The sequence below is a fragment of the Rhinoderma darwinii genome, chromosome 13, assembly GCF_050947455.1.
Source record: "Rhinoderma darwinii isolate aRhiDar2 chromosome 13, aRhiDar2.hap1, whole genome shotgun sequence".
In the NCBI taxonomy this organism is placed as follows: Eukaryota; Metazoa; Chordata; class Amphibia; order Anura; family Rhinodermatidae; genus Rhinoderma; species Rhinoderma darwinii.
This window is the reverse complement of record NC_134699.1, coordinates 12,662,343-12,681,781: the sequence shown is the minus strand read 5'-3', so window position 1 is coordinate 12,681,781 and position 19,439 is coordinate 12,662,343. Positions and strand designations below refer to the sequence as shown.

At 43.6% G+C, this 19,439-nt stretch overlaps 1 protein-coding gene across 2 annotated transcripts in view; it reads left to right on the top strand.

Moving 5' to 3' along the window:
- GNAS (GNAS complex locus) overlaps positions 1-12,205 on the top strand; it is a 143,842-nt gene extending 131,637 nt beyond the window's left edge. For both annotated transcript variants that reach the window (XM_075846892.1, XM_075846893.1), the window contains exons 6-12: positions 5,389-5,443; positions 7,625-7,698; positions 8,227-8,285; positions 9,228-9,348; positions 9,744-9,874; positions 9,978-10,045; positions 10,453-12,205. In XM_075846892.1, coding sequence (XP_075703007.1) covers positions 5,389-5,443; positions 7,625-7,698; positions 8,227-8,285; positions 9,228-9,348; positions 9,744-9,874; positions 9,978-10,045; positions 10,453-10,599 — 655 coding nt within the window. In that variant the 3' untranslated portion in view covers positions 10,600-12,205. The remainder of the gene's footprint in view (positions 1-5,388; positions 5,444-7,624; positions 7,699-8,226; positions 8,286-9,227; positions 9,349-9,743; positions 9,875-9,977; positions 10,046-10,452) is intronic.
- Positions 12,206-19,439: the final 7,234 nt, after the last annotated feature.

Genomic DNA, 19,439 nt, shown 5'->3' with positions numbered 1-19,439 from the left:
TCCTTTGCACTCCGGAGCCCCTGGTCACATAGGATGATAGGTGTACTTGGCTGTACTGCACAGGAGGAGGGTGGTGGAGGACCGCAGTGTGTTTAGTATTATATGGCCTACATACTCCTTGCAGCAACTATTTACTGCAAGACGTGGGGCCCCCCTGAGGAATGCATCAGACTTTTGCACGGTGAAACTAACTTCATTTTCCCCCCTGTGATAATTAAGAAGAACTGTAGAAACTAGAAAACGTTTGCTATCTGGTGCTGGTGCACGTGTGTAGTAAGGTGAAAATCTACCATTGTTGTTTTTCTGTTTTTGTTTTTTTTGTTATATATTAGTGGTCCGTGTCCATATAGACACTGCACAGGTTTGGAGGGGGGTAGTTTGAGGGGTGTCGAGGTTGCCTTTGTCGTATTGGCACGGGTGCATCCTGCGGGGCTCTGTTTAGGCTTCATGCACTCGAGGATATTTGGCATCCATGCTGTTAATGCATTTCAGTAAGGCTTTGCATACCTCTGTATATATGTATTCTATACTGTATAAATACCATGTGGAGCATAAATAGATCACACCGCGCTCCATTGGATGCCCCATTTCTCCCTGCGTTTTCATAGAATTCTGTGGCCCAGAATCCAGTCCGTGGTGTACGTGTGTGTTCTTCCAAACAGGGAATTGTAAAACCCATACGTCACAATGGGACACCACACCGGAACATGACTGACCCCGTTATTAGTCATTGGGGTCCGTCTGGCACGGTGGATTCATACGACCGATCCGACACAGCGTCGGGGCTTCTGCTCATAACTCAAGTGTAAACCGAGCCTTAAGGGGGTTTTACACTGGGCGATTATCGGGCGGATGATGGTTCATATAACGCTTGTTGACGATAATTGCCCTTTGTAAACAGGTCAGCGATCAGCAGATGAACGAGCAAATGCTCGATCTGCTGATCGTATAATTTAAAAAAAGTTAAATATTATTATCGGTGTCGGCAGCACATCTCCAGTGTAAACCGGGAGACGCGCTGCCAACATGACTATGTATGGGGACGAGCGATCAGAGTAACGATCGCTCGTCCCATTCCATAGCTCCGTGTGACAGGAGCAAACGAGCGCCGATCAGCGAGCTGTCTCATTGATCGGCGCTCGCTTCACCAGTGTAATAGGGGCTTTAGGCTGTACACAGATTATTGCTCACGTAGGGGCGCACAATGTAATCTCTCCACTGCACACATACTAGGGATAACTTCATAGGAAGCCCATTTACCTCCACGTAAAGGAGGAAACTGGATTCACAACATGCCTCACGCATAAAAACTTTTCCAAGAAAACTCTGTTGCCCATAGCAACCAATCGGGCCACTTTTTTTCTTTCGGGACCATTGTGCGTTTGACTCGGACATGTCTTGCGGTAAGCACCGTACATAAAGGCAGCTCGCAAAGACTACAACGCACGACCCTCCGTTTTTAGCCGTAGACTTCCCGGAAGGCTTTATCCGAACTATTGTGTTCACAGGCAAAAATTTTACAAGTTAAAAGGCACTTTAAAACTGCTGACTGCACAAAATAGCTTTTGCAAGAGCCGCCGTGAACGCTCGTATCCCACTAATGAATGATTTGGAAGCTGCTGCGAGCATTTACACAAGTATAAAGAGTGAATTGTGGGTTTTGGGGAGGGGGGGGGGCAGTTCAATGGTGCGTCTTTGTTCTGCCGCCTGGCCCTGCTCCACAGATCTCTCACAAGGTTTCGCGCTGACGAGCTATTTATAGTAATATGGCCCCATTGTCATGACAACAGAGCCGGAGGCCAGGGCGCGGGCAGCTATTTCTGGACCATTTGTAATGTAACACTGGCTAAGTTAGATTCTACTCAAACTAGTCCTTCAGATAACAATCCGGCTCCCCTTCACTATTCGGCTCCGTTCTCCTTCGGCGACTCGAGCAGGAACTTTTTGTAAGATCCAGGTTAGACAGGTGATGCAGACTTAGTTGGTGCCCCCGTCTAGGTGTCCCCTTTGCTATCGCTCGGCGCAGCGGGGCCTCGATTTGCAGATAGCATAGCCCCTCTGCCTCGGTGTGGGAGGAATGTGCGCTACATCCAGTCCTCTGAATATAAAACTGCTTCTAGTTTTTTCTGGGCGATTAGGATGCAAAGCTATAACTTACAATGGCATTAAAGAAATTCCTGCCAAAAAATGGGTCTAACCCTCGGTATAATGTAACTTTTCAGCTTATAAATCTGTCAATATCAATCCAGTGACCAACAAAGCCATCGACTTGTGATGTTGATTGAAGGCCGGCTAGCCCTACAGATAGTAGCTTGTTTTGGGGTGCTGCAGGAAATGCCGGAATATGCGGAGTGATAGTAATGATATTGTTTCTTTTGGCCGTCTTAAAGGGCTTATCCCACAAATCCTTTTCCTACTAAGTCCAGAAATGCTGCGAATAGCTGTTTGGACTGGCAGCTGACGATATAGTCCCTTCTAAGGCCTCATGCACTCGGACGTATTTTTGCGGCCACAATTTACCCACATTTTTTGTAGATAGATTGCGGACCCATTTTCTTTTCTATGGCCCCATGCACATGACTTTACATGGATCGGTGCGGGGGTCGCAAATCCGGACGGCAAAAGCTCAAGACCAGTCATTTTACGGTCTGTATTTGTAGATTCCCCAATGCTAGTGAGTTGTTGTTGTGGGTCTGTGAGTTCTGGCGACACACGGACGCACAAGGGTTTTTTGCGGTCAGACGGACTGCAACGGACCTGTGGTTTTGCGGACCGCAAAACCGCTACGGATGTGTGCATGAGGCCTTATTTTCCCTGTAGATGGGTAACGTGATCAAGAGTAGTGGAGATAAATTCTGTGATATCCACTGTATGCACGCCCTTTAAAAACCGATGAAAATATGATGTAATGTAACAAAGTCTGAGTGGGCATGTGCAGGGTTCAGATCTGCTGTCCAGATGCAGAGCTTTAGAGTCTTCACAAGCTGAGATGTCTCCTCCGCTTTACCGCCATGCTAGTGCAGAGGCTCTGCTCCTTCCCTGACAAGCAGGTAAGAAAACTATTGCTATTGGTTGCTCTACATTGAACAGGGGATCACTATGTTGAGACCTGGCAGTGGAGAGAGTGACAGAGCATGCGTGTCCACCAGCACTTCAGGGTGGACGTGCGCATTGCTATATAGTTTAAACTCCAGGTGGCGCCATAATATTTAGGATAATGTCCTAACTACTGGATCATTTTTAACAGCATGTAAATGGAAAACCTTTTATTTTTTATAATCTATACAATAAATCTATTCAACAGTGCAACAACCCATTTTAAAGGGTAAAGGGGGTTTTACATTAAGCGATTATCGGGCAGTCAAGCGTTAATAGAACACTCGTTGCCGATAATTGCCGTACGTAAACAGGGCAGAGATCAGCAGATGAACGAGCAAACGCTCAATGGTCGTATCGCTTTAAAAAAGTAAGATCATCGTTGTCGGCAGCGCATCTTGGTGTGTAAACGGAGGCGCGCTGCTGACATGATGGATGGGGACAAGCTATCGGAGTAACGTCCGCTCATCCCCGTCCATAGCTCCGTGTGACAGGCGCAAACAAGCGCCGATCAGACTATGTCTCGCTAATTGACCGGTGTAAAATGGCCTTAAGTAAAGTGTTAAACTTTTGACATGTCATAGTGCTACTTCAGTTTTGATTGGTGGGGGTCCGAGCACTGAGACCCCCGGTGATCGCTAAAACGAAGCTGCAGAATCGCTCTGTGCCGCTTCGTTTCTGATCACCTTTCCTTGGAAAGACATGCAAGCCGTGTACGGACTCATTGGCTTTCTATCGAGCCCATTCACCGCTCGATCGTTTCTGATAAGCTTTTCTTGGAAAGCTGAAGTGGCACCTTTCTCATCAGAGCACTGATGCCGCTTCGTTTTAGTGATCAATGGGGGTCTCCGTGTTCGGACCCCCGCTGAATAAAACTTCTGACATCTCACTATGACGTGTCAAAGTTTTTCTACAAAAAAGTTTAGCTACCCTTCAAGCTTTGTCCTCCAAAATAGTGTTGTCCTGCTTTACTACTTGTACCAGGGTTCGGCTCAGTCACTGTTGTTTGTATCAGTCATGTTTGTGTAGCCGGGTGGGAAGCCATTACATTATCAATTGTCAATAGTGATCAGCAGATAAAGAATTCCACCCAAAAGCTGAGTAAGGGAGCAGGAGATTATGGAGAACTCCACCCTTTATGCTAACTTGCCCAAAGGGTCCCCCTTCACACGGTTTGGCGAGGGTCTTCTCTTCCGGTAAAGAGCATTATGGCCCAAAAATGGCCTCCTATGGCAATAGTCAAGGTTCATTTATTAAGGTCTCTCGCACAAGAGCGTGTTTAGTCGGGTATGTCGGCCTAATTTCCCGGACCGAACACACTGCAGGGAGCCGGGCTCCTAGTGTCATACTTATCATGTTTTCAGTACGGGACAGTAGTTCCGCGGAGAGGAAGTGACACTTGGCGTCATAGATCACTATGATGCTAGGAGCCCGGCTCCCAGCTGTGTTCAGTCCGGGAAATACGGCCGACATACGGTCCGTATATCGTCAACCGAACACGCTCATGTGTGAGGCTCCTAACGTTGACATGTTCTTCCAATTACTCTGGTTTACGTTGCAGCCAATTACTCTGTTTTTTTTTTTTTTGTTTTTTTTTGCAAAAGTGACAACCTTATTGGTTGTCACGGTTGCAGCAGACAGATGTTATATTGTCGGAAATTGGATTTACAAGTTCCTTTTTTTTTACCGCATTGTGTGTGTTGGTAGCCACAAGACCATCTTCACCTCTTTGAAGATGAGCAGAGAATAAATTAGTAACCGTAGCAGATTATGCCGTGCTCTCTACCACTACCAGGGTTATATGATAATCCAGCACCTATTGGATCCCATTGATGCTATATTTAAGAAATCTACTGTATTTTATCATTTTAAGGCTTGGTTCACATCTGTGTCAGGTAGGTTTCCGTTTGCATCACCCTAGATTTCAATGATGACTCATCCGGTGCCAATGGTTTCGTTTGTCACCGTTGTTCAAAGGTTCCGTCGTTTTGACGGAATGAATAGCGCAGTCGACTACACTGTTTCTGTCAAAACGACAGAACCCTTGCACAACTGAGACAAACGGAAACCATTGGCACCAGATCGGTCACCATTGAAATCAATGGTGATGGAAACGGAACCCTTCGTTTGTCAGTCTGGGCTCCGTTCCGACGGAATTCTCAGTCGGAACGTAGCCCTGGCGTAGATGTGAACATAGCCTAACTTCATTGCATTTTCTTTAAACGAGTTGCAAAATATCTATTGAAGGTGCAGCCAAAATTATATTTTTTAATTTTATTTTTTTCCTTCCAGTTTTCTAGACAAAATAGACATTGTGCAACAGAATGACTATACACCGACTGATCAGGTAAGTGTCTGTGATGTAGGAGCAACCACATTGTTTGGGTGGGTATTGAATGTAGACGAGATTTTGTGGACTTTGAATGTCATTAAAAGAAATGGACATGTCCTTATAAAATACAGCAATGCACATGCCGCCATGTGACTGGCAAACTGATGAGCATTCAGGTGGCATAAGAAAACGTCATCTACGTTTTCCTCTGTGCACGTCAAATGCATAGGCGACTGAAACGAAGTGCTGAGACAGTTCTTCATTCTTGTATCTCCTGTTAATGTCCCTTATCACAAACTAATCCAGAGTTACATCCTGTATTATACTCCAGAGCTGCACTCACTATTATGCTGGTGGAGTCACTGTGTACATACATTACTTATCCTGTACTGATCCTGAGTTATATGCTGTTTTAGGCTATGTTCACACGGGGTCTTTTGCCGAGTTTTTTGACGCGGAAACCGCGTCGCAAAACTCGGCAGAAACGGCCCGAGAACGCCTCCCATTGATTTCAATGGGAGGCGTCGGCGTCTTTTTCCCGCGAGCAGTAAAACTGCCTCGCGGGAAAAAGAAGCGACATGCCCTATCTTCGGGCGCTTCCGCCTCCGACCTCCCATTGACTTCAATGGGAGGCAGGAGAAAGCGTATATCTCGCTGTTTTATGCCCGCGGCGCTCAATGGCCGCGGGCGAAAAACGGCGCGATAATTGCTGTTCACACGGAGTATTTTGGGGGAGGAATATCTGCCTCAAAATTCCGTTTGGAACTTTGAGGCAGATATTCCTCCCCCAAAATACTCCGTGTGAACATAGCCTTATACTCCAGAGCTGCACTCACTATTCTGCTGGTGGAGTCACTGTGTACATACATTTACTTATCCTGTACTGATCCTGAGTTATATCCTGTATTTTACTCCAGAGCTGCACCCACTATTCTGCTGGTGGAGTCACTGTGTACATACATTACATTACTTATCCTGTACTGATCCTGAGTTACATCCTGTATTATACTCCAGAGCTGCACTCACTATTCTGCTGGTGGAGTCACTGTGTACATACATTACATTACTTATCCTGTGCTGATCCTGAGTTACATCCTGTATTATACTCCAGAGCTGCACTCACTATTTTGCTCGTGGTCACTGTGTACATACATTACATTACTTATCCTGTACTGATCCTGAGTTACAGCCTTTATTATACTCCAGAGCTGCACTCACTATTCTGCTGGTGGAGTCACTGTGTACATACATTACATTACTTATCTTGTACTGATCCTGAGTTACATCCTGTATTATACTCCAGAGCTGCACTCACTATTCTGCTGGTGGAGTCACGGTGTACATACATTACATTACTTATTCTGTACTGATCCTGCGTTATATCCTGTATTTTACTCCAGAGCTGCACTCACTATTCTGCTGGTGGAGTCACGGTGTACATACATTACATTACTTATTCTGTACTGATCCTGAGTTATATCCTGTATTTTACTCCAGAGCTGCATTAAGAATTTTGCTGGTTGTCGGAAACCGTCAACTAGGCATGCTTTTTACAGCTGATGTTGAAGCAGTGAATTTTGCGCGATTTAAAGGGGTTTTCCAACAACTGTTGGCATGTTGCTAAGAGCTGTGACTCCTTCACTGCTTCCTTGCACAGTGTGTGGTCCGCAGCGTCGCTGTGCAGGAGAAAAACTCAAAGAACCTAATTTTCTTTGTTCTTGGGGATCGGATTGCTTCAGTTACCGGACATTTGCTGCCGGGCACTTGAAATGGTTGTAGCGGCGACGATGACTTACAAACAACTTCGTATTAACGGGTGAAACAACGTAGTTTTTTTTTAATGAACGAATTGCAAAGATGAGGTATGATCTTTTTCTTCAGTTTTTTTTTTTTGTTTTTTTTACCAATTTTTCCATTCTCCTCCCGTTGAGGGTGTCTTGTACAGTGTCCTTGTAGGTTATTAGTTTCTCCCTTGAGAAATGTTTAGTTGACCTGAATGCCTCAAACGCTGGTCCCCGTCCTTCACATGTCGCAGCCTGAAAATCATATGTGCAAAAAAAAAAAAAAGGAATTCTTTATACATTATAATCCCACAATTTTGCAGATCTTTCTGGTTGAATGGCAGTGGTTCTCTCTTGGCTGTAACTACTATACTCCCAGTAATCCATACTTTTTTTTTTTTCTTCTTCGCTCTAGGATTTACTACGATGCAGAGTCCTGACATCCGGAATATTTGAAACCAAGTTTCAGGTTGACAAAGTGAACTTTCAGTAAGTACGGGAATACATGAAGCATTGGGGTTTTAAATGTGGCCCTTTTAAATGACTGGATGTGAACTTGAGCCCATAATCCACCTAAATTTTAGATGTGGGGGTGTAAGGACCTTATTCACTGACCATCGTCATTACGGTCCTAAGGAACGTTGTCTCGACATGGCCTATATTGCCGCACCGAGTCCTATATGGGATGTCTGCCAGTAGCCATTACTCTATTGCTGTAGATCAGTGTTTCCCTGGTCAGGGGTTCCTCAGAAGAAAGCAGTGGGCAGAGCCATTATGTTAGGGATGGTCTACTTTCTTCCTGCTCAAAGATCCTTGGCAGAGCAGTTGAGAAATCTGGGCCAGAACATAGCGCTGGGCAAAATTTAAATGGTGCTGTACCCACTCCCCATGACACTAAGCTTCTTTGAGGAAGGGGTTCCCAAGAGTGCCCCAAAAAAAATGTAGGGGTTCTTCCCTGCTGTAGATGGGTCTTACGACCAATGCTTCCTGCAAGTAAATTGTTTTGTCTCTCTTTAGTATGTTTGATGTTGGTGGCCAACGGGATGAACGCAGAAAATGGATCCAGTGCTTTAATGGTAAGAATTACTTCCTGATGTGTCAAAAATTAGTTTTTGAAATCGGTCCCTAGCATGAAAATGTCACGGATTTAGTGAAGAGCACAAATTGGGAATTACACATTAGGCAATTTTAGTGCAGCATTGTAAAAATAGTCACGATGCGACTACAACGGGATGGGGTTGTGGGGATCATGAATGTTCCAACGGTGTCCGAACTTTTGTCATAGTTGCAAGGTAAGGCTTCGTTCAGGGGTTCCGTCTGAGCTTTCAGTCAGGGGAACCCATGACCGAAATCCAAACCGAAACCATAGGTTTCCGTTTGTCACCGTTGTGTAAGGGTTCTGTTGTTTTGACGGAATGAATAGCGCAGTCGGCTACAGTATTCTGTCAGAACGACGGAACCCTTGCGCAACGGTGACAAACGGAAACCATTTGCACCGGATCCATCACCATTGAAATCAATGGTGATGCAAACGGAAACCTATGGTTTCAGTTTGAATTTCGGTCATGGGTTCCCCTGATGGAAAGCTCAGACGGAACCCATGAACGGAGCCCTGACGCAGATGTGAATGAAGCCTTACCTGTGACTCTCGCCACCCCAAAAGCTGCGCTGCAACCATAATTTCACCACGACTACCAGACACCATGTGGTCCTAATACCACAGCTTGGCATGGAGAATGATTTGACTTGATTTGGTGCCCATCTGCTTTTACCATGTTCCTACTAGCCAGACTGTCTAAAAATTACTTCCACTGGGGTTGCTAGGCAGCTCATCGCTAGCAACCAGTCTCAGACCAAAGCGGTCCAGGCAGAATTGACAATCCTCTGAGACGGCACAGGGAGGCTTGATAGGAAACCAAAAATGTAGGCTGCTCGAGAGGCGCAGCAAACTCGTATTAACTTGTCAGCATCTAATGTGGGTGCCTATGCTAACAAACCTGTTGTCGTTTTTGTTTTAGATGTGACTGCGATTATCTTCGTGGTTGCCAGCAGCAGCTATAACATGGTGATCCGGGAGGACAATCAGACCAACAGACTCCAGGAAGCACTAAACCTCTTCAAGAGCATCTGGAACAATAGGTACTGTATGAATACGATTGGCGCTCCTCTTCACTGGGTTATCAATAAGGATATCCCCATTCCAGAATTCCTATTGGAACATTTAGATGTCCTAAAGTGGGGGGAGGGGGGCTCTGCTGCTCTGGATGCCATGTATTCACCAAGGCCGACTTATCACAGAGCGTCTCTGGTGTAGCCGTAACACATTCGTGTCTTACATTGTTGGCATGCTGCATTACCCGTATACCCTATTACTATGTGAGGTATACACTTAAAACCGACATGTCCGCACGGACAGGTCACGAATATCCTCTTAACCTGAGTGGCAGGTCCCACCCTGATGCCTTTGTAGTTGGCTCGATGACCGTAGCATTGGACACCAATATGAGGTGCGTTCTACGTCCTTCTCTTAACAGGTGGCTACGGACCATTTCAGTCATACTCTTCTTGAATAAACAAGATCTACTCGCAGATAAGGTTTTGGCTGGGAAATCAAAAATTGAGGACTACTTTCCAGATTTTGCGCGTTACACCACCCCAGATGATGGTAGGTGTTTGTTGTGTGTTTTGTTTTTTGTCACCTTTTGGAATACGTTATAATTGGCACCAACATCACCCCGTTATTGACTAAATGTCTTCTGTCATTCCAGCAATTCCAGAACTTGGGGAGGACCCGAGAGTCACAAGGGCCAAGTATTTTATTAGAGATGAGTTTCTTGTAAGTTTTCTTCCCTTTTTTTATTTTTTTTATTAATAATAATATATTTATTTATTTATTTTTGTGAATTCTTGCACTGCTATATAATATATATTTTTAGTCTCTCAATCAGTATTCTAGGAAGTCTATGCTTTAGGCCAGTTTCACAGGAGCGTAATACAGATGCAAGTCCCGGCCCAACTTCGAATCTATCATGTAGATCTACGTATTACGCTCGTGTGAAGCCCGCCATGTGATCAGTCCGGCATGTCAGTACTGTGATTATCTGCTCCAGATGTGTCTAGTGCACCAATAGTTGTAGTGCTGTGTGTTTTTATTATTTTTATTTTCATAAACAAAAAATTTTACGGATTCAAATTTTTGTTTTTTCAATCATTTTTTTTTTTTTTTTGTTGTTCCCTCCACAGAGAATCAGTACAGCAAGCGGGGATGGGCGGCACTACTGTTATCCTCACTTCACGTGTGCAGTGGATACGGAAAATATTCGAAGGGTTTTTAATGATTGTCGGGACATTATCCAAAGGATGCACCTCCGTCAATACGAACTGTTGTGATGGAGATATTCTACCATTTTGTTCCCCTTTTTTTTTTTTTTTTTTTTCTCGTTTTTTTTTTTTGGGGGGGGGGGGGCTTTTTTTTTCCCCCCGGACTCTTAATTCATAAAAAAAAACTTCAAAGATCCCCACACACAACCGTAAAAACAAACGGGGTGGCGAAACAATCCACCCATGAAGGGATGGAAAAACCGTGCAATCTCACTCTCCAATTTGCTCATCGTTTTTTTTTTTTGTTTTTTCTTCCCCCTTTGCTTGTTTCCTTGCTGTTGGACAATTTGTGGAACTGTTCGCTTGCTGCCCCTCATCCCCTTCCTCAGCCCTCAAACAGCACGGGCTGGCGCCAAATGTACCCTTGACTTATGGACTCCCATCCTTAACCATTCGCTGCCCCCACCCCTTTTAAAATACCAATGTTAAATGCAGTGCGTGTGGAGGATTGTGACTTCATATAATGTATACACATGTGTCTGGAAGAGGCCCGTACAGTGGGCTGGACACTGTACTGATTATTTCCATCCCTCGATGCGGGCCGTTCTATCCTCCTGACCTTCACCCATTATATCAACTTTGTTACCCTTCACTGCATCGCTGACCGTCGACTGAGAAAGGACACTTAACTCTTGACTGTAATATTGTGTCTTGATATTATGGAGCTAGGAGGCTCCCTGCCATCACTGGGAGGGCAGTGGCGAGAGATTTTATGCCTTTAACAAGGGTGCCATTTTTTTCTTCTTCCTTTTTTTTTTTTTTTTTTATTTTTAGAAAAAAAAAAACAATAAATACTTGGATATGAATTTCAACATATCAATGTATTTATTTCCAAAAAAAAACAACAAACCAAAAATACAAAAAAAAACCTGGACATTTGTGCTGAGTTAGCCACGCTTTTTTTTTTTTTTTCTTTTTCTCCTCTCTCTCTCCCCACTTTGTCCTTTTAAACAACCTTGTGTGATCTTTAAATCTTCTATCCTGAGCAGAATGTTAGACCTCTGTCCTCACAAACATGATCACTCCCCTTTCCTTCTGTACAACACCCCCTCACTTTCTTTTTATGTTTTTTTTTGTTATGTTTTTTTATTTTACTGCTGGATTATTCTTTGTACAGAATGTAAAATGTATTATTTTGTACAACTTTATTGAAGAAAAAAAAAAAATAACTTGTAGAAGAGCTTTGTGCCTTGATTTTGGCTGTGCCCTGTACAATGAGCTAAGATGTAAGTATGTCAAATGACTCTGTATAGCAATGTCACCTCTGCCCCTTTCCCTGTTTTACCTTCCTGCGTTCGCTCAACATGGGGCAAATCGATCTGTAGTACTAGTTTTTTTTTTTCTTCCTGGTTTACATGGAAAAAAAAAAGCGGAGTTTAAAAAAAAAAGAATAATAATTACAAAAAAAATTGTACAAATGTTGCAAATTTAACCACTTTAAAACGTGGGTCTTCATGATATGACCTACTGTGGCTTCAGCGTGCTTTTAGCTTTGATCTCATTTAAACATCTATCCAAGTGCAAAAACCTGGCTTGTTTCTACATAAAACCAAATTTTGCTACAAAGAAGTACTAGTGCTTTTATCCTTATTAAATACATCACAATATGCCAACATTCTGCAGATTAGTTTCTGACACGTGTTTACATACGCCGCTCTAATATGCATTCGTGACGCTAGATCAAAAAGCATAAGTTTATCAATGCCTTAGTCATCTTTAAAGTGGTTCTCCGCTTTGGACAATCCCTACTTTTTTTTTTTACCATTCCCTAAAAATAAACAAAATTGACGTATCTCCCTGCAGCGAACTCCAGCAATCTGTAGGGAAAGCTGTTAGTAAGTGCTCACTTTCCCTACAGTGCCACCACAGGTGAAATGAAGTATTACACAGTGCGCTTTCATATTAATAGGTTGTCTGTAATACAGGACAGGTCCACCAGAGCAAGGGATGCTTTTTGTAACTGCTCTACACTCTGGTGAAGAGATGAAGGTCCTGAACAGGGGACACCTTAGGCTGGATTCACACGACCATGTTACGTCCGTACGTAATCATGTTTTCAGTACGGGACAGGTGTCCGGCAGGGACTCCTAGCGTCGTACATAACTATGATGCTAGGAGCCCGGCTCCCTGCAGTGTGTTCGGTCCGGGACTTCCGGCCGAAATAGGGTCAGTCCATTACGGACGTAACATGGTGTGTGAATCCAGCCTTAGTATTAACTGAGAACTCCCTCAAAAGGTATTGAAAATGGGTTTTCAAACCGGACAACCTCTTTAAAGGGTACTACAATGATGATGCTCCGGCTCCCACCAGAAGTATGAAAGTAATAACTATAGAGCAGGTGATGCAGTTGCCATATGGCTCCCAGCCGTGTCTCCCGGTGCCCCTTTTTGAGCTTCCGGCAGTTTTCATTATTGGAGGTACTCTTTAAGTTGGACATACACGTGACATGGGTGGACAAGCATTTGTCTGACATCGATCTTCCCCCACTAACATGCACGTTTGGGTTTAAAGGGACACTCAGTCTGCCCCTATAGAATAGTGACTGATCCTACTGAACGCTGAGGGGTTCGCTAGCTTGCATGATCAGCTTTAGTGATGCTATAAAGCAATTTTTGGTCATTTTGGTTTAAGAGATCTGTTTACTTTCACGGCTTGAAGGGAAGTTGTGGGTAAAACATGGCTCCTTCTCTTCACAACCCACCCCATCATATATATATAGAAGTGGAGGCTGACCATCATCTGCCATGAATTCCCTCCCCCCCCCCAACCCACCACCCTCTTGGTACTGCTTAAATCTGGGGGAGGAAAAGACCAGGACAGGAAAATCTGCAAAATCCTTAGTTCTCCTGACAGCAGCCTCTAGCTGAGCAGGGGCCCGGGCCCCATAATTTACATGGGCACACAAGAATCTAATTTCTGTGGCCAGCTTATGACTTTTTGCCTTGTGCGGCCAACTTGGCAACCGTTTATTTGTAGGTATCTGTCGCCTCTGAATTCTGTACATCTTTTGGGGGTTCAAGAAAATGTGTATTCCTCATTAATTGATATCGGGGTCGAATATTTATTCTTCCTTTTCAAGGTTTCAAATATTCTACATCAAGCTTTTGTAAATGGAAACATTTGTCATGTGTGGGATGAGTTACCGGTACTTTTTTTTTTTTTACAAGATCCCATACATATTTTAAGTGAAAGGTGCACGTTGTCTTATGAAGTTGCATGTAAGGAATAGACACAAAGTTCTATGTTGCACGGAGTCCCTCCATGTTGCAAACTAAGCACTGACGGATCTTGATGTATCATCCACCCCATAACACGGCCTATGTGCCGGAAGTCGGTTTTCCACATCACACAATGTTATTCTGAACTTTTTAATACAGAGGGTGAGAGTGGCACATTTACCTTGCCATGGTGGTGATCTATGTTGATCAATTACTATACAGACATGGATTAAGAAATGGCTACACCCAGTATTATAATTTCTCTGTAAATGGCACAAGGTTCCTGAACCAAAAGGGGGGCACATACATTACTCTGGGTTGTTTTTGCTTTTCTAAGATTGGACCTGCTCCTGAAACTATGCCAACGAGAAGATACTATGAGGATGTCGTTACTAATGAGGATGTGGTCCAGTCAATATCATTTTTTTGCCTATCGGTATTCATGATCGCAGCTAAATCCACTGGTTATAATTGTTACTGTAAGTAGTGAATTATCCGCAATGGTTAAAGGAATTATCCAGGATTAGAAAAACATAGCTGCTTTCTTCCAAAAACAGTGCCACTCTTGTCCACAGGTTCTGTGCGGTATTGCAACTCAGCCACGTTCCCTTTAGGGGTTAAAGGACCGGGCCAATTTTGGCCTTGAGGACAGAACACATTTTTTTATATTTTTGCATCACGACCCTCATAACTTTTTTTATTTTTTATATGATGTATTTGTAGGAGACTTTGCTTTTTGCAGGACGAGTTGTACTTTATGTAGGTAACATATTTTGGTACAAATACATTATCGGTTTAATTTATATATATTTTTATTTTGGCGAAAATGCTAAAAAAAAAAAAAAGCAGATCCGCTGCAGCTTTCATTTTCTACACCATACAACCGATCATCATAAGTAATATTATACGTTTGTTGTTACGGTCGTGGCAATACCAAATATGCGTATATTATTTCATGGTTTAGGGTTTATATTTTAAAACGTTTATTTATTGTAAAAAAAATTTGTATTTCTGTGTATTTTTCTTTATTATTTTTTTTTTATTTAACTTTTTTTTGTTTTTTAAATCCCGTAGAGGTTTTATTTTGGCATTCAAGGGGTTAACGACGGAGAGAAGCGGCATTACAGCCGTTGCACCGCTCCTGATCGCCCGTGGACACGGCTATCACACAGGGCGAGAAAGCTCGTCCTAATGTGTTAAGTACCTGCCGCTCAGAATGAGTATTCTCGTCCTGTGTCGCCAACCAGTTAATGGAGCTGATGGGCAGGACCAGAGTAAACCCATAGACTGGAGTGGTTCAGTTTCTGGAAGAAAGCCGCCATGTTTTTCTAATTCTGGACAACGCCTTTAACATCACCTAGTGCCAACTTGTGTGGACCTGATCCAGAATTGCACCTTCTTGGATGAACATGATTATGAAAGACGGAGTTCCAACTTGCCAGGCTCAAAGACCTTCTGTTTAAAGAGTTTGATTTCTTCTTGAACCTGCTGAAGATGAAACCTTGGTTGTCTTCTTGTGCTTTCCTTAAAAGAAACACAAGTTTTGCTCCATGTATACTGTCTACAGTCAGTAGAGCGGTTTACGGCAACACCACCCGCCACAGTCATAGTCAATGGTTAAACTGAAGGGCAGATTTACAAATGTGATTGTGTCTAGACCTTGTCCGAGGCCTATTTATGAAACAAATGCACCAAAAGAACAGATGTCTCGAAGAGGCAGAGGGTTAAATTGTGAAAAAAAAAAACGGAGAAAAAAAGCGTTTACAGGTCTAGCAAGATGCGCCAAATTTATCATACAGCGTATCGATTTGATGCATCTTGTGACGGGTTAGGTCTAAATCTTACACCACATTAGTAAATCTGCCTCTGTGCTTTTACATGGTGAACTAAAAGTGTGTGAAAATGAATATTATTATTATTACATCCGTCGCAGGTTTTTGATATTTACTTGAGAGATTTTTTTTTTTTGTTCAAATTTTATCCATCCAGGAGAATATATTCAATTTGCTGTTTTTTGAGAAAAAGTTACTTATGTAAAAAGCAGTGGTCTTCCAATCTATGACTATGTGTTGTGAAACTACAACGCCCAGCTGTCATAGACCGACCCCTACATCTGGTGAAAGTGAGGCAGGAAGTAGCTAACTTCTCCTTTTTCAGTTCTACTACAGAACTGCTGGTAAGATGTTACAAGAATTGTCTTATGGATGATGTCTAAATCTCATGTCTGAAGGCAGGTCATGGAACGTCATGGTCATTGAATGACTTGGGCCCTTTACATCAGTGCTTCTCAATTGGTGTGACACAGCTGGGAAGGCAGGATTGCCAGAAGTGATTACAAGGGGCACAGGCCTTAGGGTATGTGCACACGGTAGCTTGCTTTTACGTCTGAAAAGACAGACTCTTTTCAGGAGAAAACAGCTGCCTCGTTTCAGACGTAAAAGCTCCCCGCATTTTGCGAGGCTTCTCTGACAGCCGTAAATTTTGAGCTGCTCTTCATTGACTTCAATGAAGAACGGCTCAAATTACGTCTGAAAGAAGTGTCCTGCATATAATGTATATAAGTGTCCTGCACTTCTTTTGACGAGGCTGTATTTTTACGCGTCGTCGTTTGACAGCTGTCAAACGACGACGCGTAAATGACAGGTTGTCTGCACAGTACGTCGGCAAACCCATTCAAATGAATGGGCAGATGTTTGCCGACGTGTTGTAGCCCTATTTTCAGACGTAAAACGAGGCATAATACGCCTCGTTTACGTCTGAAAATAGGTCGTGTGAACCCAGCCTTACTCTGGCTGCAACAATCTCTGGTTTAGTGTCATCTTTTGTCCTTATTTTATTGTTATACTGGATTCAGGAGACAAATGCAAGATACATTTTTACGTATACGACCACTGGTGAGACGACCCAGGTGCCACCTTGTCCTAGTTGGTGAAGCTGCACTCTGCGCACTCTTAAAAAGAAAGCCTGGATTCTGCATGGTGTCTTGGCTAAACATGTGACTCAGGCCGAATTCAGACGACCGTAGTATACGTCTGTGTGACAACCGTTAATACAATGACCGTCACAGGGACGCATGTATTTCAATGGGGCCGTAATTTCAACTGACCGTGGGAAGGGGCTGTTGAAAAATAGATGTCCTATTTTCTTCAGTTTTCACGGATCCCACGATAGATGAGTGTATGAGGGATCCGTGAAAACTGCACAGGGGCAACTCGGATGTGAAAAGTGGCTGTTTTCCATCTCCGAGTTTTCACTTGTTTGTGTGACTTTGCCCTTAACGGAAGAACTCTTGTTTTAAGTTGTGAAGTTTATTGAAAAATGAAAATAATAGAAGTTGAATGTTATCATGAATCTGATGTGTGTTGCTTGGTGTCCTATCATGGCACGGCTGTGACAACTATTCTGTTTCCTACAATTGAAGGGGTATTCCCATCCCAGACATTTATAGCATGTCCATAGAATATACCATAAACATTTGATAATTGCAGGTCCTCCAAGACCTGCACCTATATCGAGGACCCGATTAGTGAGGTGGCCACCGCATCCAAGGAGACAATAAATGGAGAAGTGGACGCGACTCTCTCCATTCACTACTAAGGGAGTTGCGGAAACAGCGTAGCTCAGCGGATTCCGGCCCCTCGGCCATATTGGAACTCAGCAGCGGGATTTCAACATGCCCAATCATTTGCACTCACAAGAGATAAGTCGCTCCATTGAAAAACATGCATGCTCAACCAACCAAACATGCCTTTTTATGGTGGCGGTCGACAGCTTTCTTAAAGGGGTTTGCCCATCAGGGACGTTTATATGCCATAAATGTCAGATAGATGCGGGTGACTTAGCTCTACAACGGGGCCCCGTAAACCCTGCTCTACCTTTCTCGGTTCCCCCTGCCTCCCGACCACTTCCTGATCACATGGTCGGAAATTCTAAAATAGCGTAACTCGCATGCTACGCTGCTTCCGTAACCGGCATTCACTACTATGGGAGTTACGGAAACAGCGTAGCTCAGCAAGCTACGTTGGTTTCCTGATTACATGGTCGGAAATGATGAAATGGCCCGGGAGGCAGCAGGAACCGAGTAAGGTAGAACGGGCTTTAGGGGGCTCGTTCTAGAGATAGGTGGGACCCGCATCTATCCGACATATCTTATGGATATACCATAAATGTCCCTGATGAACAAATCCCTTTTAGTGTATGGCCACCGGCCTCGTGCCCACTTCAGTTATTTTCTTCAGGGTGCTTTCCATTTTTTTAACGTATAGCACCCTGACACATTCATTTCTATGGGGCCATGCGCATTTCCTTTGTTTTAACGGAACCGTGTGGCCGTTCTGACAAAAATAGGACAGGTCCTAATCCTGCCCGTTTTTGACTGAACGTTCTCGGCCTTTTCATTGATTTGGTCCATGAAACAATGGACTGCACGCGGAAGCCATCATTGTTCCACGGATCCGTCATTAGTGGCCGTATGACGGCCAATGGAAGTGTGCATGAGCCCTAAGGGTATATTAACATTATCCAGATTTGTTGCACGGATTTCTGCAACTGAAAAATCCTTCCCGTACATGTGATTGGCGGGTTTTTTCTGCAGCATGTGCACAGATTTCTGCAAACCCTATACAGATAAATGGGACAGTCACAGAAATTTCGACAACAAATCTGCCGCATGTGAACATACCATTAGGTCACTTTCACACGGTCAAAACCAGGAGTGGGTCTAAAATCCAGAAGTAGTACAAATATTCCCATTAAACGTTTCTCTGTGATTGTTCCACTCCTGGTTTTGGCTTCCAAATACTGACTAAAATAATGCTGCGTTTTTTGAGAGGCCATAGTCCAGATGTACAGGGATATATGGTGAGGGGGTCCTGTTGTACAATAGTCGTGTCTGAATGAGGACTGAAAACACACACACACACACACACACACACACACACACACACACACACACACACACACACACACACACACACACACACACACACACACACACTCTCTACAATATAATGAAAAGCTATGCAACTTTCTAATATACTGTTTCAATTCCTCACAATTTTCAAAAACTCTGCTTGCTGTAAGCAAATGGAAACATTCTAAAGGAGTATTTCAGCTACACGTTTATCACTGGATTGGAGATAAATGTTTAAGCAGTGGGGATCTGACCTCTGGGACCCCCACCAATAGCTAGAACAGAGCACCCTGGTCCTCTATCCCCCAAATCATGGCGTGACACTGCACTCAGCTACTTCCACCACCTTGATATACTTTGAATGGGAGCACCACTCTATTCAAACTCTTCCTGATCTCACATGCGGGGAGGGGATTATGGTGGTCCAGTAGATAGGAGATAATCTAGAGTGTGTAAACCCGCACTGATCCTGTTAACTGATACATATGCATGGCTCATAAAAAGAGGGATCTCTGAATGTAACAAGCAGTGCACCTTCGATTTTTTTATATAATCAGGATGTAAACAAGAATGGTTCCATTCAGTGACAGCAATCACATATCTTGAAATCTGGAAAGAATTAAAACAGGAAGGGGAAAATTTATCAAAACTAGTGAACGGAAAAATGGCCGCAGTCGACCATAGCAACCAATTAGATTCCAGCAGGCCTTTGTGTTGA